The sequence below is a fragment of the Phasianus colchicus genome, chromosome 18 (genome assembly GCF_987193195.1).
Source record: "Phasianus colchicus chromosome 18, bPhaCol1.hap1.1, whole genome shotgun sequence".
NCBI lineage: Eukaryota > Metazoa > Chordata > Aves > Galliformes > Phasianidae > Phasianus > Phasianus colchicus.
The window spans coordinates 10,174,446-10,195,998 of NC_143453.1; the positions used below are offsets into that span (position 1 = coordinate 10,174,446).

A 21,553-nucleotide genomic window follows, 5' to 3' on the forward strand; every position below is an offset into this window, starting at 1 on the left:
AGCTGTTGGCAAAAAAGTAAAACTCTAATAGATGATAGATGTTTCCTTGCCAAGTGACAAAGTTGCACATTGCTTTGCACTGAGAAGCAATTGTTCTGTTTCCACATCAATAAAACAAAAACCAAAGAATAAAGTCAATCTAGAGATCCAAACTTATTAAAAGCTTTTCCTACACTGTGTCATTGATTTAAGTGTCTTAGGACTTTTATAGTGTTTCCAAAGTAATATAGAAAATATACACAGTTCCTGAAATTCTTGAATTTCCAATAATAATTTTCACGTCTCCATTATTATTAGAATGTACTATTAAATGCCAGGTTTGTTTCTGCAGGAAGTAGCATGCATGAACATCAAACATCTGCCCATTGCTCCCTCCCCACAGGCATGCCACAGCTCTCAATTGTGCCATTACAACTGATTCTGCAGCTGCACAGGGAATTGCATAAGGCAGTGATCTGTGCTAAAAATAATGCTGGGGTGAACAGGGGGAAAAGTACCCTGATTAAGCAGGCATTTCTATTACAAGGAAAACCATGAAATTGTGGCTTAGCTATCTGAGGCAATTCACAAGTTTTTAGCCGTGTACACAGTAGGTCTCTACATGCAGAGCTGCACTTACTGCTGAAAACAGACTGCAGAATTCAGCTCAAGACAACTAGTTCAATGTAGCATCTACAAAAACTTCAGAAAGTTTGTCTCCCTTCTTCTCAATACTTTTGTTTTCTTTATTAAGTCAATCTCCTCCTCTCCCCCGAAAAAACAGAAAATAATTGCACACACTATAATTTTATATTCCAAAAAGAAGCAAAGTACTTCATGTAATAAAATCAAAAGCAGGTAAAACAGATACTAATTACAGAAAACAAAATGTAGTGTTCCATCTACAACTCTGAATTTAAAAAGAAATTTGCCCCTTCATGTATTCAAAGATGTTTGTACTTACGTAGTAATATTTTATCTGAAAAGAAACCAAGGCCCTGTATTTGAGCCACTCCACCAACACAATCCTATAGTTACTATATCCAAAGAACCTCTGAAATGTATTTTTGTGCTTTAACTGCAAAAGGTGCTTGAAAATTAGAACACATGCAAGCACACAGAAGTCCAGTCGGAAAAATCTGCTGATATTCAGAATCAAGTGTCCATACATATGTATATGCCAGAGCAGACCGGGCTGTTCTGAACACAACCCTCCAGCATTGGATCCTGTAATTTTGTGTACATGTATACAGAACAGAGCACTCCAATTCCTATTTATATCACATTTTCCTTCGTTAAATTCTCCTTTCAAATTTAAAATTATATCCTAATCACACATTTATATTACTTATATTTTCTATATATCAATACAACATCTAATGCTATAAAGATGGTGGAGCTAAACCCTCCTTCCCTCAACTATCTGCCTCAAAAGATCTCCAACCCCCTGTTGCTAGAACTCATGCAAGGAAGAGAAAGAGACAGAACTTACTGAAAACAGCCAGTGATGATACTCTTGATTTAATGTGGAGACATGAGACTTAGAAATCTGGGTCTCTTCTATAAACTCAACCTGATCAGATGTGCATGCTGAAGTTGCAGACTGCAGGCATGATGGATCATTTCCAAACTGTGTACAGAGAAACAAAACAAATAAGTGACCAGTTTGTTTAATCTGTGTTTGTACGAGCTGACTAGCACTTACCCTTCTTACAACAGTGTGTTTCATTAACATGTTTTTCACTGCAAGTTACCCTGAAAACTTCTTGAAAGGGATAATAGAAATAATGCACTAAAGACAATGTCAGGGAAAGCAAAAAGACTGAAGTCTGACATCAGCCTTATACAAAGTATCGCTAGAAATCCTGTGTTGTGGTTTTTTGTTTGTTTGTTTTTTGGTCAGCTCACCTGCAAGTGCTTAAGAGGCATCTTTAGGTTTGATATTTTAAAGTTTTTTGGAAGGAGCCTGCAACAATAACATTCTCAAAATTCTTTTTTAAAGACAAACACACTACATTTTCAAGGAAATATAAATTGAAGTGACACGTTTCTGCCAAATCTTAAGAGAATTTGGTGCTATTTCAAAAATATTTAATCCTTTGCTTAGCACTTGCTTTTCTTACCAACAAGAAAACTACAATTACAAAACGACACTATAAAGACCATTAATTACTGGAATAGACGAAATTCAGTATCAGTACTGTGATAATTTCAAACAAATGAGCTCAATGTAAAAACTAGCACAAATACAATAAATTTGTTCCTCTTATTCCCAGAATCTGGCTTGCTAGTGTATCAGTGTTGAAATTGACAACATAAGGATATCTATGGGATTATCCACTTCATGGATAGTAACATATAGGTGAGCTGGAACTCTTTCCACTAGAAAAGGATCAGAAATAGGTTTGTTAACAAATAAATAAATAATGAGATGCAACTTAGAACGCTGTAATTAAAGTGTTCTTTTATTGGTACAGTTAAATGACCTCTAAAACTTCAGTTCAGTAGAGTACTTCCAAAATATGCACAATGACCATCACTGTATTTGAGCAGTGCATGCATGCAGTAGATTTGTATGCATATTCAACAGGCTATCCCTTGAATTAAAACATGTGCAGCACATTATTCATTACATACATTAGAGACTGACTATTCAACAGTATTTACAAAACAAACACAAAATGTAAGTGTAAAGATAAACATCTCTGGTCCGAAATCATGATTAAAAAACCAATGCAACAACAGAATAGATAACATCCTGCAAGAAATTCATTGGCTTTGGTAGATGGTAAGCATAAATAAGTCCTTTGAAATATTTTAAACAACTTATTTTTCACTAATATTGAATTCTAAAAATAATTTTGTATATGGCCCCTCCACAAGCAAAATGGCAAGGCATATGAATTGTACCATATATGCACAAGCTAAATATCATAGGTTATTATCCAACAGATTGTTCTGAGTTAATGATAGATACTTCCACTTGTACCCCCACATTTCTATCTATGTTTAAATGTCTTTACTTACATAATGTCAAATATCTTCATCACCAATCTAATTCTGATGGTAACATCAAGGCTGTACTCGCAAAGCATGGAAATCACACTGAAAACATGAACCCTTACATTTTTGTTAGACTTGGGCCTGACAGCAAAGCATCTTTTATTTATTCATGAGTTTCCTGAGAAGAACTAGTGGTTGCTTTGTGTCAGCTGAATAGCATTGTAATTCAATCTTCACTGGAACCTGTTTATCTGAATGACTCATTAAAGTGCAAGCTTACTGCTAAAGAACTCTGTTTCATAACAAGTATATTTTGTTAAGGAAATACGTGTTTAGAGAAGGTCACTTTATGCGATCAATGAGTTTATCAAAGTTCATTTTTCAGAGGGCACATTATTTCTTAAAAACAAAAACAAATGAAGGAAAGCATGGTCACACCTGCCAGTAATAGAACGCTGCAAGGACTGCATCAGTGGCTAGTAGAATATTTTACAGGCAAAGGCCTTGAAGATGAGGGCTCGCTGCTGCACTAGTATAGAAGAGTTTCTGAAGTGCTCAAAGCTTGGCATGCAAACACAGGATTTTCAGTCAAAACACAGCCAAAGGACTCCATCCCATTTTGTTACAGTAATGCCAAGGTCTTCTGAAATTCTAGTCTTTCCGAAGGGGAAACACCTCATTTTCAGAACTAGGTGAGATCCACATTTAAGTAGGTGGTATAACATACTTTCCCATTCCATACAGATGTCACAGGACTTAGGGAATAACATACCTATTCATAGCACCCATTCCTTGGGTGAAAAGAAAACTGCTTTCATGTAAAATTTCTTATAGAAACAATTCATTTTGTTCATGATTGAAATGCTGCTCAATGAGCATGGCTGATGTAAAACCCAGTGGTTCTTGCAAAATGTCAGGAAATACAATTTCTGAATCTTACGGCCAGTGAAAGCAAAAATAGACTGCAGTCAACCAAAACAATTTGAAATTACTGCAGTTTGATTTGAAGGTCTGCATAATAAATCTGATGAATTACCATTCCAGCACCGAAACAAGCAAAATATTACATGCAAAAAGTAATAGGATCTTCATGACCATAAAAAAACAATACCAGGGTACTGCATCTTACCTGAAAGACAATACCACAACTACTTTCAGAAGACCCCAACAGTTCCTCCTAGATTTGCAGCGAAGTACTGGTACTGATCCAAAACCAAAGCCCAAGGAAACATTGAATGCTATAATTTTTTCAGCACAACTGTCTGCAGCTTCTGGGGGTGGTTCCTTATTTTCCTACACATTCCTAACCTTGTGTAGTTTATAAGATCTGACAGGGTCACAGTGCAGTAATTTGGCTGCAGGCAGCCACCTTTCCAAACACCACACACATATACACACTGTGCTTTTTGGACTTTCTTGCCACCAGAAAAAAATAACAAATAAAAAATAAAACAACATTCCATGCATTTTGCAATTATTTTTGTTTTTAGTTTTTCAATGCAAAACAGCCAGTATTTATTACAAGTCTTTTCTACCACCAAGTCTTATCTAAATCAGCAGCTCTAGAAGGCCAAAGACACAGGAGTATAACCAAGGTTAACTATAAGTTACATGGACAGAAACAGGGGAGAGACTGAAGAAGAGGGAACATGCTTTCTACAACAGAAGAAGGATTTCATAATACTGCTATCATCTAAGAAGCAAGCCTTAAAGAATTATGAAAAATAGCTTTTTAAGGAAGAAAAAATCCTTTAATCGCTTGCAAAATTATTACCTCTCTTCAATAACATGCTCACTGTTAATCAAAGGATTCAAAAAGAAAAACACCAAGCATTTCAGTTTTGAACATGTTAACCACAACAATGCATACCTATTCTTTCTAATTCTGAATGCATTTTGCTCTTCAGTTACACTACTCCTTGATCTTGCACTCTAAGAACTGTACTTGGCTACAGGAAATGAGAGCATATATTTTCTCAGACTGGAATGTATGGAAGAAAAACACAACACAGGTGATTCATTGGTGAGGAACATCAGTGTAATATTCACTAGAAACATGGAGCTGTTATAAAAAAAAAAATCTGTGTGGGGAGAAAGAAATACGGAGTTTTGTCTGAGGAAGCCATGATGATCTTAGAAATGGTCTAAGTAGCAGGTTTGGCACCAGCAGTGGTTAGTTTGTCCTCACAAAATATCTCAAATACCATCTGGAAAATCCAGCTCCTGATATCCTTTCAACCCATGCAACATATGTTTGTTTTAATACTCTGGTATTAAGTTAAATAGTACCTCCACCCTTATTTCAACTGAAAATAGAGAAATATTTTGATGGTATTTGACCCATGCCTTGAGAGTTTCCTGGTGGATTAAACAATCACTAGTTTTGCACTATTTCTTCATATTTCAAAGTCACAAAACAATCAATTAGGAAGATCACGGCACTTGGTCCTTAATCTTATTAGAAAAGACAAATGGTTGTGGAATCAATTATTTCATAGAGATTACTGCCTTAGCACCATTAGCCTCATTTTGAATTTTCAACTTCATTGTAATTTTCTCCACTTTTTAAAATTACAACCCTTAATTATGTTCCTTCTTTAATCAACTCCATAGCTACATCCGTTCATTTATGGATGCACAGAAACTAAGAAACAAAGAGCAACTTGCAAAACTATACGGCCAGTACAAGAGCTTTCATAGCATTTGGAAGACCTTAATCTCTACTCTAAGAATTGCAAGCAATACTTCCTTTTAAATATACATATGTCCTGGTTTTGGCTAGAATAGTTTTCTTCCAGTAGCTGGAATGATGCTGTTATTTGGATTTTGGATTAAAATAACGCTGATAACACAGATGTAAACATTCTTGCTGAGCAGTGCTTGTACTTTTCAAGAACATTACCTCCGAATATGTGTCAGCGGAATCGCTGACTAAACTGGCTAAACATTCACTCCAGAAATTTATTAACACATAGGCATTCAAAAAGTGAGGAACACCTACTGGACCTTCTTCTAAACAGAAGAGCATCGATAAGTAATTGCTCAATATCAATACCTAACATAACACCATGTTTTTGATGTTTGGTATTTTAATAGAAAAGATTAATAATAATTTTGCAACAACAGTACTATTCCCATGAAGTTCTACGTTTCTCCATTAACTTGAGAATCTTTCTTTTTGGGTGAGCATGTGATCACAGCCAGGAAAGGACCTGTCTCTGTTCCTAAAAGTTGATCTTAGCAACTTCTTAAGTATTTGAACTCCTCAACTGGGCACAAAGGCCAAGTGCTGGTCTTCAGTGGCCTGGGAAAATTGGAATGACCAATAATAGCCTTTGTCTGTCCTTGAACTAGCTCCTCTATACGAATTCTTTATTATATTTCAAATAAGAGAGCCAAAAACTTTTTTTATGTTTCATCATTATTGCAATACAGCAGACAGCACAGCCATATCCTCCTGATCATTAGATCATTACAGATGATCTAATTGATTGTTACAGATTACATCATTAGATCTTACAGTTTGGGAGTTATTTTGTTTTTTCCTTCTACTTAACCCCCACACATTGACTCTTTTTTTTCTTCTTTTTTTTTTTTTTAAATCTTACTCCTTTCTCTCCAAATCTGTGATCATCAAAACTCACTTTCAGGCTCAGATTAAGGCAAAATCTCTGCCACACCAAGGACAAAATCCACCCTTTTTTATCTGTGAAGTAAACAGCTATTGTTACTATACTCTTTGCTTTTAAATTATTCTTAAGTTTTCTGATGTGCTAAGCAGGAACTGATCTCTTAGGAATGCAGAAGGCTATGAAACATCAAATATATAAATCTAGAGCAGCAAGTTTTCCCATTGGTCCAGGCATATTTCTCCTTCTGTTTTGTTTGCTTAAAACTATCCTGTTACAGATAGAGAAATTTCTTGTAATTTCTTGATAAAGAATCAAAATGATATATTACTTTAATTATATTTTTTATTTTCTCACACATAACTAATAGAACTTTCTAGCATCATTTGAACTGTGATAAAGTTTTCAAGTGATATTTATGAGCCAGTAGAATAAACGTACCAAAAGCAAATCAGCAATAAGAATGAGAAGTGCCAACACCCGCTCCACATGCAAACTTCTTCTTCAAACAGAAAAACAATAAGAAATAAGTAAACAATAACACCCCAGGATCAAAGGAATCCTATTTCACTGAGCAAATTCGGACAAGGTCAGAAGGCCTGATCTTTGGCACTGGTGTATTCTGTCTGAAAGCTGAGCTACCATTTAAATACTTACTAGGCAGAGCTGTAATTGCAGGTTGAGAGCTGTGAGACAGCTGTGCATGTACAACATAGGAAAATGAAAATATTCATGGAAATGTGAAGGAAAAAGAGTATTAAAACATGGCATTTTAATGACATCTGAGTCAGGATGCACAAGGTGATCTGTAGCCTCTTACTTGTGTGGTCTGTCATAGGAGACAGGACAGAAGAGAAATTCAAACTCTTAATAGCTGCCAAAAAAGCAATGAAAATAATAGTTTCAAATCAAATGACAGAACAATAAGCAGTAGATGGAACTATGCATCATTTTTGTGAGCATTTCTAAAGAAATAAAGAAAAGGAAAAAAAAAAAAAAAGGGAGGAGAAGCAGCTGCAAGTATGGTAAAGAGACACGTTGCAAAAAATTTTCCAGAACCTGCTGCATCTTTTAACTGGCTACTATCAACAGTACAATATCTCAGCAGATTAAGGGTTCTTGCTACATAATCTCCCTTCCTTTCTGGCTTTTAGTCCCTTTAATTAAACTAAACACACACGCGTCCCTCTAGTTTGAAATCCACAGAAATTACAGATTCTTTGCACGCAACTCATTCTGTTTGACACCATAAGCAATGCAAGAAGATTCTGAGAACTTACAGTACATTCTTCCTACATGAAAGGACAGATAACATGAATCAAAAGCCAACAGCATACCAGCAAGATGTGCAAGGGCTGTCTACTCTGCCACTCCTTGTCTGTGTTCCCCTTCTTTTCACAAGCCCAAATACACCTCAAACACACAATAGAGAATATTTCCATTTTGTTCATTTACTAAATTACCTTTCTGTCACACAAAACACCATTGCATAACTAGAGAGGACAGAATATCACATGCTTATATGGGTTAAATAATATTTTGAGATAAAGATATTTAAAGAGCTCTTTTGCAATAAGCCAGATGCTTGAAATAGATGGAATTGCAAGATAAATTATATATTAACTGTTTCCATCAGCGACCCTATTAAAACAGTCCTTAAATATCTGAAGGGTATGAATCTCTGGTTTAGACTCAGAAGCAGCAGGCCGAGAACAAATGTATCCTGTTGCTGGTGCTGCTCATTCCATCACTTTTTAGAAAAGATCACTACCTGCATAGCAATCAAGTCTAATTTCTCCATGATACTGGAATTTTTTTGACTCAAACTTTGCCTTTGATAATTGCATAATGCATTTCCAAAGAAATGCTATTTCCTCTTAAGTGATTTTGAAGTATATAATGAAATATTTTTATTGGTAAAACAAGCCAACATCTCAAAATATTCCACTGATGACACCTGCTGGATTCGCATAGTGATTTCTACCACTTTCTGACCACATTTCAGGTTACAGGCAATCAGGATATCATTTTTAAGAAAATAAATCATGTAAGGATTCACGTCATTCATTGGATTCAGTGCAAAATGGAATGACAAAATCCATTATTCCATTTTGCAGTCATGGCACTTTCAAAGGAAAATGTTTGGATTCAGAGATGCAAATGCTGCTTTTCAGCACCGGTAAAAAAAGAATATCTGAATTAATTTATTTGAATTATATTTTGCAGGTAAATGGGGCAATAATGGCTTGAACTAAAAAGTCAGTATTTTAACTCTAATTAGAAGATAACAATCACAAACTCTTTTCCCCCCACTTGTCCAGATGCCAGTGCCAGGGATTTTTAAATTAGGTTCCATAGAATAGGATTTGCACTTCACACAAGTTAGTGGATTCCTCACTAGCTCAGATTTCAGCGTCAATCCATCTACTTTATATTCTACATGTTACAGTTTAACTCATTTATTAAAATCCATCTCAGTACTCAGTGTTTTAGACAGCTCTTTCACAAGGTCTACCATCTTGAAGGAAACCCACTTTCAGTTTTTAAATATAACATTGCAAAATGACTGATGTTTTGTCACTGCCCTCTCCTGGAAGAGAGAAAAACGGGACAGAAATCTTTAATCCATACTCCGGGGTTATCAGGTACTTGACAATTGTTCTAGAGCTCTTTTTATCTTCAAGAGCTCTTGAATTTTAATTTTCCCCATGAGGTAGATGTGCAGAATGGTACCAACTACGAAGTGTAACAACAGAGTAACAACAAGGAGGTGGTGATGAGGTAATTGAACCCTCTGAGAGGTTGACCGCACAAGACCTTGTTGATTTCAACTAACAGAACACTTCCTGCTTTGGAAAATAAGCACTAATCATATTCCAATAATCAAGCAAATGTGCAACTCATCTTCTAGGCTAGATGTGACAAGCTTGTGTCCTTCAATAATAAGGCTTGATCCACTAGTTTGGACTGCTAATGACAAATATTTGGTGACTGACACCTCTTTCATAAGATGAATGAGGAAGAATAAACAAGTAATAAATGTTTGTCATCAGAGCACAGGAGTGAGATTCAGGGGATGCAGATCAACTTCCTGGTTCTACACACTTAACCACTGACCTTGTATAATTCATTTGGCCTCTGTGTAAAGAGGAAAAAATTATTCACAGCAAACAATTCAGGAATAAAATATAATGGTATGGAGCCACAGGAGTGCCACAGCCATGGCAGATTATACAAATATCTCAGTAGGTAAAAGAATATAGGTATGACAAGGAAATTGGAGGAGTGATTCCTAATTGTCCATATCAGTAAATCCACTCAATGATGGTATTTGATTCCTTTCATCTCTGTTCAAATATCCTCCCAGTCTTAGCCAGATCAAACAATGCCCATTATGACAGGGAACAGAAAGCAAACGCTACTGAAAATGCTAACTTTAGCTTGAGGATTAATTATACAGATTCAGCTTTGGAAGAATAGTGAACTTGATTGTGAGTGGGAAGATTGTTGTTTAGAGTTTTTAATAAATAAATTTAAAAATTAGAGCTCACTTGTCACTTGCAAATCAAAGAAAGAACAATAGGATGCACTGGAGGCTATCCAGGCACACAATCAGAGCAATGGAACAGAACCATCTCATAGTCTGCATCACCAGAATAATAAAATAAAATCAGACAGATGACACAAGAAAACAACTAAGCAACAGTGTGCAAAGCCCAAAAAATGAACAAAATTGTAAAAAAAAAAAAAAAAAAATCATTATTTTTAGTTGATAATCAAACTACCTGGCAAAGTGAACCACTTCCTCCCAAAAGAAAATAACAAAAATTAGCTAAAGCTTTGGTCTTTTTAAGAACAATATTTTAAACTCTCCCACTGCTGTACAACTTCAACACAGAGGCAGTAGTTTAGGACATCAGATTTGGTATTAAATGAGCTATAGTATCTATTTCTCCCCTTCTTACTTGCCCTTCCTTCCTTATGTATCAGCCACACCAATTTTTCTTTCATTTGTATGCGTGTAATCAATACCTTTCTTACTGGCATGATCCTAGAATGATACCACCACAATTCTAAGAAGAACAAGCTCTTTAAGCCCAAAGTTATTACCAACATAAAATGCAAATCTTTTAGAAAGGATTTGAGGTGGCTTTTCATAAGAAAATGACAGTTGGAAGAATGTCTAACTCCCTTTGACATAAACAACTGTACAGAAGCTAAAGATTTGTCTCTTTAAAGAATTCTCAAACCCAAACAAAAGCCAGAAGGCATCTGGTAACAGCTGGTACCTTTCAATAGCCAAATAATCTGAGTTTGACATCCCCATTTTGGCAAAAGAAAATGTATAATTTTGGCAAAAACAGTCTCCTATCACTAGACAAACAACATCTTGAGCTTCTGTTGTAGAGTCCACAATTTTTCTATTCTTTTCTACGTGTAATACTTTCAACAGCATATGTGGTAAACAGCAGTACCTCTTAATTCTGTGATCACCTGATACCTGGTCTCTGTTGATAGTTATAGATGATTTTATGACTAAGTTTAAATGTGTCTGCCAAAACAGAAAGTGAACCTGCAGAGAAAAAAACACTGTAGTTTTTTGTGCTTTTTTCTTCCAAGTGCAAGTCCTCTGGCATTAGCCTTGCTGGATCTGTGCCTATATATGCAGCCAAAAACATTAACAAACAGACTAGTCCTACAGCACCGCCACCTGAGCACTGCAGGCTTTCCCCTGCATTCCAAAAACACTGCAGTCCACAGCTTTAACTCTACAGGTGAATAATCTGTCATTCTGGCCATGCACTAATGGGCTAATCAAAAGAGATTTTCAGCCTGCAGAGTATAAAATAGGACTGCTTCATTCTAACATCACAGAGAGAAGCATCAACATCAGACTGCAGCCTTCAGGTCCTACCCACCACTTGAGAAACAATCATTTTTTCAGATAGAAATAATTTTGGATCATCTATGTAGAAATTATGACGTGAAATAAACTTCCCCAAATTTATTCAAATTACACAGATATAATAATAAAGAACAATTATACAGATAATTGGTGCTTATTATTATTAAAACTGAATCACATTCTTAAACACAATTTTATGTTTAAATCTCCAAGGCATAATGTAGAGGTATATAATCACCTAAACTGGATCTAGTTGTCTGGGCATTCTTACAGCCTATGGAAAAATGGGCACTTCTAGCATGTAATTCACTTCTACTATATGACAGATACTAAAAAAAGAAAGCTTTTTTCTCCAGCTAATTTTTTATCACATATTACTAAAGTACCACACTGACAGAGTGCTGGCCATTGGTCACAACCTCTCTCTGACTGATGCTATAACTAGTCTCTTTTCTTGCTAAAGCTACAGCAAATTTACTTTGACCTCTTACTTGCTTTTCTTAGCAGTCATTTCTCAGTTCACTGAAACCTCACATCTGTGCTTATACATTCAGTTCACATGAAATTGTGCCTACAGTAGCTGATGACTCTTGTCCTTTTTTAGGGGAGCTCTTTGAATAAAGGCAAGTTAAATGGCTAAATAATCATAGTTCCAGAATTAAGTCTAGGAAGTGAGAACTAATTTATTTTGACTTATCATAGAATCATAGAATGGCCTGGGTTGAAAAGGACTTTCCTGTTAAGTCACATGAAGATCAGTTAAATGATTGCCTCTTTTCCTCCAATCCCCATCTGCATACTTTATGAGCAAAAGGATGATAATGCAGGGCACATCTATCGTCCTCTTTGATCCGTTTAATGAAACTGAAATCCACTGCAATTTTCTGCTTTCCATCGTTTAAGGAATATAGTTACTCTGAAAATACCTTGAAGCTTCAAATATTCTTCCTCATAACCAGATTTTATTTCTCCTAGATATCTTACTTCTTTATCATTGCCACTATAACTTATAAATCTTCTGCCTGAAGCTCCACAAACTTAAGCTCCTTCTTGAATTTGCACCAAGACAGCTTTTTTGGTTTCTCTCTCTCTCTTAAGCAAGCGTCACATGTTTCTAACTACTGGTACAGGTGCTGAGATAGCATTTACTGTATGACCTCATATATCCTGAGATGACTAACAAGAAGTCTTCATTAAGTCAATATTTCAATCGGTAAGTTAGCAGCTGAGAAGTTCAGGGCACTATCCATTCTGTATGAGAATATGGAATCCACAATCATGCTGTGACCATACACATAAGTACAGAGAAAGCTGCTTCTTTTATCCAAGAGTCAGCAACAAAGCCAAGGCTACTGTTGGCACATGAACAGCTTCTTTAATTCCTCTGGAAGAAGCCTTGCTAGCCATCACATTCCCAATAACCTGTCTGTAGACCCTCCACTATTCCATGGTTCACAAGCTGCTAAGGAATGTAGAAAATAAGAAGGTCAGGCTGACAAGATGCACTTAGTATATGACATCAGTAAAATACATCATGTCATGGTGTAAATGACAGAGAAGCAGCTGTAGGTGAGAGGAGAGAATGAGACTGAGTCAGCTTGTGAAAGTTTCACTTCCCAAGTGACAGATTTGTAAGGTCTGTAAATAGGTTGCTACATCCTTGTTAGGGTATGTTAAAGGGAGCACCACAATATATTAAGTGATTTGTTACAAAGCCTTGTTCTGCTATATTCTTTCTTAAGGATGAGAACACGGCAACCAGAGAAATCAGAGTACAATTTTTACATTGACCTTCCTCCTCTTCACCTTTAACACTGCAGATCAGTGCACATCCTACTTTACTTCTGCAGGAATGTCATTACTGCAAAGATTGGAATATATGAATAAACAAAAAAAAGAAACATCACATCTCCTTTAACTCCTCAACTTGCACGTGCTGCTGGCAAGCGTAGAAAAATGTACTGGAAAGAAGCTAAGAATGCCTCAGACTGTAAAGGCTAACACTGCTGTAGAAGGGCTTGGTTTTGTACATTGATCACACTTGCTGTCATCCCGATTCCTTCAATATTTTAACTATATGTAGCTTCAGTAATTATATTAATAAATTCCCAGTGCAGATAGTATGCTAAAATCCACCCACTGTTCATATAAGAAAAAAGGAAGTCTTGAAATACACTTTTCTCTTCTAAATCCTAAATAAAAAAAGACAGATCCTGGCCTGATTTTCTCAGAAAGAACCATTCCCTAGAAACATCCAGCAATCTCGTTTCCCTGCAAGATCTTAGGAATAGGAGAATTCCCCATCAGATTAAGATATGTATCTTTTTTAAGGTAGGAGCAGCAGATTTACCAGATTCCTATCCATCTACCATCACAGACATGCTTAGCTCAGATCCCAGTCATAGTACCTCTACAAATAACAGCTGAAGACTTTAAATCCAAATGCACACACCTGTATGCAAACTAAACAAATGCAAACTAAAAGAATAAGTCATCAGCAATCATTTGTAGTCAGACATAAATTCAGCTCCTGATAACAAGCTACATAATCTACTGTAGAAAGCTTTGGAGTACTGCATTCAGGTTAACTCCACAGCAGATCTTAAGTGATCAAACTGAGTTGTACACAATGCTGAGTTTATGTTACAAACTACTAAATTCTCAAACGAGGAGGAGAACCAACTGAATCCCATAATATAACAAATGATATCAAAAGAAAACATTTGCTAGCAACATAAAGGGAGATTTCTAAGCAATGTGTGCCACATTGCATATTACATCTTCTTGATAACCCTATTCTTGAGTTCTGCATGTGTTGTAGAGAGGAAGGGACTAAGAAGCACTATCTGCACAGCAAGACTGACACTGTTGCTATCTTCTCCTAGGGAACTACGAGCACCAGTATTTCTACCAGTTGAATGCAGTATATATAACTGCTGCAATTTTGTGTGTTGTTCTGTTGGTTGGGTTTTTTTTTTATTATTATTATTTTGTTGTTGTATTTTTTTTCTGTTGTTTTTATTTTCTGCATCAGGAAAGTAAAGATTCTAAAAGTGTCTCATATATTTTACTAACTCTAACACTGACTTGTTGCAGAAACCTGGAGAAATCATGTTTTCTTTAAAACAAATGGGTTTGATAATCATTCTTACAAAACACCTGTGCAGTAAGACAAGGTATGCAAGCCCTGCAAAAGCTCAAACTGAAAGTGCATCACATGAAACTATCAAACCTACAACAGTATGTCCATACAACAATGCATTCAACAGTTTTTAACCATAAAGCCCATCCTTGCAAAAAGATAAACTACTGCCATCCCTGCCTGCTCTGCATTCTCCCTTCACATGACTGTGGCACATGTATATATTTTAAGACATGGTTTACTTGCTATTTTAACTCTTAAAAGTTCTGGTACTAAGTTTACAGATGCAAATTCAATTTATTCTTAACATGCACTGTACAGTACTCATTTTAAAAAACATAGAATGTTTCTTAAGCTCTTTGTTTTAAAACCAGGTTAAGATCCTTTCTAGAAAGGAGAATTCCTACCAGAATCTCATACATCAATCAAGTGAAAGAAGTTTCCATGACTCTTACTTACTGAAATGGAAGGAGCAAAACCACTACTGCACCACTGATAACCATCTTCCCCTGATCTTTCCCCAAAAGCATCCATGGAAAATTCTGAAGGCTTTTCCAGAAAGTAGAAGCTGAAGCCTTATGTTACTGTCAGAAGCTGGCAAATATGTGTGCACAGGGGACTTTCCATTTCTCAAATGACCACACAGGTGTCTGAACCCAGGTGTGAGCCCTGGGCCCCCATGAGGTGAAGCCAGGGCTGTCCATTGCAGACACAGCTGGTGCCAGCAGGACTGAGCAGCGTGATAAGCAGAGGGAGAACAGCACTTGTTTCTAACATTGCTCTCCTCCCCTTTCAAATGTGTGGTAATTTTAAGTGACATGCGATACTGAGTAGGATGTTGTGATAATTTCCCTAAATTACTTATTTGATGCTTTTATGATTTATGTAATAGTATTCTATTATCAATCCAATAATGATGTATAGAAATACTTGAATGTTCCTGTGGGACTTTGCAGGTTTTCCACAAAGCAGACTCGATGGGTCTATAAAAATTACTTCCCAGTGTTAGTTCCCATGCACACTGGATCACAACAGTAAGATTCATGCACATGAGGAAAGATTTACAACTTTTCTAAAGAAGATATGCTGCTCTGAGCCATTACAAATAAAAATCTTCTAAGCCCTGCAGTTATTGATACAAATTAAGAAACTCCAGTAATTGGAACAACATGGAATTTTAAAAGCAATGTAGCTCATGCACATGCATTATTCTTTCTAGATAGTGTCAATTATACTTTTAATGACTGTTGCAGATAATAAAAATAAATTACATAGTGCTATATGTCTCAGATCTGTTTTTTTTTTTTTCCTTCTAAAGATCCATGATTGCTATGAAAATTCTGTCCTCTTGGCAATTATTACACACCACAAACAAAACATTTTTATCCTCAAGGCAGATTTGATGTCAAGGACAGTTCTTTATGCTTACTTGTGAATGTTAGTTGTGGAGGGGCAGTAGCCTAGAAACAGGAAGCTTTCTTTTTCTTTACAGAGATAATTTAAGACAGCTGAACAACAGAGGCCCCTACCTGCAATGAAACATTTGCAGTTTCAGTATACCCAGCATGTAAGCAAGCAGCCATTTGGAAAACTGACAGACTATAGCCTCCATGATTTACAATAGCAGTAATTTAAAAATAGTAATTATCAATTTCCTAACTGTTTCCTATGAGCACAACATAGGAAATAGTCAATTAATTTAAAGTGGGAAAAAAAAAAGGAAGCTTTTTAAAAATATCAATACTTATCCCTTCTCCCTTCTTATCCAACATTTAATTAAGAGAACCAGTGCTGTGGAAAATGCTTTGACATGGCTCCACAAACAATATCCATACATCTACCACTGATCCAGCTGAGAGAGCTTAAGCAAAAAAACCCTGAAGTACTTTGAAAATTTCTCATCTGCAAAATGATGAGAAATCGTTTTTAATTGTTCTTAAGGACTCTGTAAAGAGCTTTTAGTGAGAAGAGCTATTCCAAACCACAGGCAAAACAAAATGCAGAAGCACACAATCACATTTCAATAAGAAACGAACTTACAAAATATCTTCATAATAAAACAAACTCACACCACCCAACATCATAACTACCTGTTCCTAGTTCTTAACTGCAACTTTTGTTGCAAGGCTACAGGAGCCCTTGGTCACTGAGCCTTCCCAGCAGGTAAAAAAGCTGAGGTACAGAAGATCTCCTCTGACCTGCTCTGAACACACAGAATATAAAGTATCAGAGCCTCAGATAAGACCCACATCTTGGCCAAGAAACCAGAATGAGATTTACTTTCTCCAGGGAACAGCACTGGTCAGTCAACAGTGAAATGCTTAAACTGCACTGGATAGCATATAAACACATTTCAGGCAACAAAAATGTGAAACTATGCAAAGTAGGACCAAAAGATGGTGCTGATTCAGGAAAAGAGAGATAAGCTATAATTCTTAGTAGACACATTGCTGTCACTTATAAAAATGCTCCTGCAGAACAGCAACCTAATGAATTTCCATGCATTAAAAATTGATCATCCCTGCACAGCATTTTTTAAAAAAAAAAAACCCTCTCTCTATTGATTTATGTTTTCATTTTGCATAATGCGCCAGAGTTTAATGAAGATTCATAGCCAGGGGAAGGGGTCAGAGAGATAAAGATGTTTTCTGTGTTTGTTCTGTACTCCGGTCACTTCAAGTCTAAAATGAACAAACTTACCAGGAAAAGAGAACAGATCCTAGCACATTACATTTAATATTCATGTAATCATTACCTGCTATGTCAGTGTTTAAGTCTAACTCCTCCCCTCTTCTGTCCTAAAGGAAAGGCAGAAAATGCAGACTGCAAAGCACTGCAGGGAAGTAAGGAAATTGGCCCGACAACTGAGGGCACAAATCTTGTGCCAGAACAAACCACCACAAGATTTCTACAGTTGCTCTCTCTCTATATATATATGAAAAACAACACTATCAGACTGTTGGCTTCAGACCGAGCCTTATGTCAGGCCCAGTATGACACAAGCACATTTTCCCAAACTACTTAAAGGTTATGTAATAGAGATCTGCAGAGCATTAGCAGTCACATGACATGTCCCACTAAGATTTCAAACTGCCACCTACAAAATTTAATTAGCAAGCAGTAAACAGGAGAGAAAAGAAAAAAGTATACTCTTGGAATTAACAATATTTGTAATGTTTTAAATCATATACAGAATTGAGGTCAGCGGAGTAGGAGAATGGGAAGGATTTAACAAATAGTTATAATTGTGACTATCAAAGAAAAGGGAAAACACAGTAAATATGCACACATTTCTTATTACAGTGACAATTAGAATTCAGCTGGATGAAGCATCTAAGCACTATCAACTATTAATCTTCAGTGAGAGTTTAACTCATCAGCACACTGTCAGACATACTGTGCTCTGCTATCCTTCCTGGTGTAAACTACAACAGATTTCTGTAAATGTCCCTGCTGATAAATACTACAGTGTATTTTTAAGCAACCCCCACAATATACTTACTGGAGATATGTTTTCCATTTCTGTAAAAAGGCATCATGATATTCTGTGCAGAAGTAATAAAATTTTTCAACTATATGAAAAGGAGGTATAGAAATATTCAGCAGGGGCTCAAATGGTAAAGTTATGGAATAACTTCCTGATTCTGGAGGACTTCAGTGTCAATTCAGGATTTTTTTAAGCCAGCACTAAACAAGGTAGCTTGGTTCCAGAAGGGCTTCCTTTCCTTCTCGAATTGGCAAGAGTGGATATTCTTGTCATTGTTTTTCCCCGCACACATCAGGTGTAAAAATGTAACTGAACCTGACTGTAAACATTATTTATGCTTCTCTACAAAAAAATACAATAAAATTCTGGCCTCAGTGGAAGCAGAGCGTGCAAGTGAAGGCTGCCCACCAGTGCACTGAGCCCAGCTCAGGCTTTTATGAAGGCACAACAATGAAAAGCTTAAAGAATGCTTTTCAAAGAAAAAAAAAAAAAAAAAAAAAAAAAAGCTATTTTCCTAATTGTGAAAACAGAGAAGAGAAACTTTGCTGTGCTATCATACTTACTATGGTTTCCTCTTTGTTCTTCACCGTAACATTTACACTGCTGCTGCTAACCAGCCAACATCAAACATTCAGCTCAGTAGTGCTTATGGCCTTAGAATTAAGAAGTGTTATACAGTTTCTAAAACAGTAAAGATAAAATCTAATGACAATTTAAAAAATTAAAATGAAATCTGACTTGCAATCCTCTTTTTCGCTGCAATTTTTCTACCAAACCACTGCCTCCATCAAGGAAATTACGCTCTTTATTTCATACCCATGAGCACAACAGAAACTTTAGCAAAGCAAGTAAAATGTTATTTCAAAAAGCTCAAAATCAATTCAGATTCTTCTGGTCCCTTGAAATACACACACACACACATATATATGTATATGTACATACATATGCATACATTTAACAGATCATCAATGTATAATGTGGGCTGCCAAGTGATTTATAAGTGATTTATAAATTTTGTGGTATTTGTAAGTTTTAAGAAGTCTTCAGTTTGAATTTTTCATATTTGAAGCCAACAAAATAAGTAGAATGTAGTGGAAAGTATTCATTATTATTCCCAGTTACAGAAAGAGAACAGAGCCCAAGAGATACCAAGTATTTTGCTCAGGGCTATTCACAGAATCCGTGGCAGAACTGGAAATCATGCTCTGATTTCCTTAGCAAGTCCCATGTTACAAGCAGAAACCAATGTGCTGAGATGCAAGCCTACATGCCACTCTAATTTCCTTATCAAAATGCCAACCACAGGTGGTTTTACTATCATACTTTATAAAAGGAAAACACATCCAACGTGCAATTAAGCAGAAGATGGTTACGTTTAGCAAAAAGCCCACACTGACCATATTCAAACTTCATTGTTCAGCACCTGCTCCATAACTCTACCAACTATTCTGCCAGAGTAATGTTGTCACTGTCATTTCCCAGGAACCCACCGTGCAAAACAGCCTGGTGAACACAAACTGTTTTCATGACATGTAGCTTCTTCAAGACAACATTTTCCAGCACTGTGTCTGTGTTCTATTTTTAATGATGATACTGGCACATAGTTTTCAACTCTAGCAGTAACTAGTATATGCTACTGTCAGCAGTTCTTCAGGGCAGTTCTCACCTGTGGTGGACTGCTTACAAGATCAGCATCAGATGAAAAATCATCAGTGGTACTTGGCATTTTTTCAGAAAATTTTAATAGGGTTCAGTTACTTACATCTATGTATGGAAAGACTGGCAAAATGATAGAAAGGAAGTGCTACCTATTTGCCACTTTATCAGAGCATTCACTGGACATGACAAGCTAATGCTGTCAAAGGGAAAACAAACAAAGGATTTACATAAAATTCTACTTCAGTTGCTTTTGCTGAATACTAAAACATAAATTTGTCCAAGGAAAAAAGCCTTACCTAACAGATATTTCAGTTGCTCTGATATATTTCATAGCACTGAGGAAGGTTTATAACAATTTCAATTAAATGAAGAACAGCCTTGACTCTCAAATCACAATTCATTCAATGTAAATATGGAATGGACAGGACAGAGAAATGTGTGACAAACCAGTTCTCTATTTCAGAATAAAGCCAGTGAGATTTTGGATATTTAATTTCGATTAACAGAAAGGAAAAGTCCTTAATACCAGAGGACACGAATTACCCAGCAATCGTAAGCATCGTATTTCTAGTCCTAGCAATCCAGAAAGGCCTGTACTTTTGTAATAAGCTATCAGCAGAATGAACATCTCTGTGGTTAAACATTCAATTCATACACAGTGTCATACACCTATCAAAATTATGAATGTTCACATCTTACACATATATAAAATAGAATGAATGGACATACAAAGAGATACATATCCTGCGTATGCTGAAAAGTACTTAAAAGCTTGCATCAGTACGAGATTGGCCACGTATAAAGAGAGATGCTTAGATTTTGAAGCTTGTAATCGTCAGTTAAGTAATGCGTATCAGATAGTTGGTTGATTTTAAAGCCATAATTTCCTTACAATTTCAGAAAATTCAACACCTTTCTCAAAAAGGTGCTCCAAGTACAGTCACATCACTTTGTATGTAATAGCACTGCATCTCCATTCACTGCTTCAAGTACAGTCATGCTGTATGTTATCAAGCTGGAAACCGTTCAGGTATATAGCAATGAAAAATCAAGGTTGCTGTCTTGTCTGCAGGCAGCATGACCACTTCCCTGGCTTAATTTGGAGTAGGGCCTTTTCCTTTTAAAAAGAAAATAGTGTGTACAAAACCACTGGATCTTTAAGAAAAAGAACCAAGAGTCATCTAAACAAGACACAACATCCTCCTTTATGGTACTGAAAGTAATGCAAGTATATTTCATAATTCATATTTCATTCATACTAATGAATCCTGGCTGTCATCTGTGAGATTTGATCTGAATCTCTGTTCCTCATATGCCTGCTGGGTCAACCTGAAAGCCTTTCTCTAATAAAAATGTAACACCTCTGGATCAAAAAGGTAAAATAAAAAGCAACTAGAGTAACTTTCATATCCATGCATGTATGCTGTTATTTTTTATTGTATTTAATTTCTGGAAACTTCAACTCAATCACTGATCTCTGTTTTAATATTTCATACTGTTTTAATATTCCTAAGGCAGCTTTTCAACCTTGCTAATAGTCCTTATTCAAATTTTGTTGATTGCAGTCCTGGTATAATCTTCCTGTCTCTGCACTCTCAGTGAATTTCTTAATATCGAGGGCTTTAATTTTATATATTTCTTCTAAAAATTTCCAGTCGTTTAAGGACTTGACTCTGTATTTACTAGATGCAGTGACAAGACTCATTAATTAGTTATTCCACTGAGCTATTTTATATATAAAATCAGTA

General features: G+C 36.0%; 1 protein-coding gene across 2 annotated transcripts in view; it reads right to left on the reverse strand.

Moving 5' to 3' along the window:
• RIMBP2 (RIMS binding protein 2) overlaps positions 1-21,553 on the reverse strand; it is a 123,479-nt gene that overhangs the window by 83,404 nt on the left and 18,522 nt on the right. For both annotated transcript variants that reach the window (XM_090120721.1, XM_031592714.2), the window contains one exon: positions 1,472-1,609. In XM_090120721.1, coding sequence (XP_089976847.1) covers positions 1,472-1,609 — 138 coding nt within the window. The remainder of the gene's footprint in view (positions 1-1,471; positions 1,610-21,553) is intronic.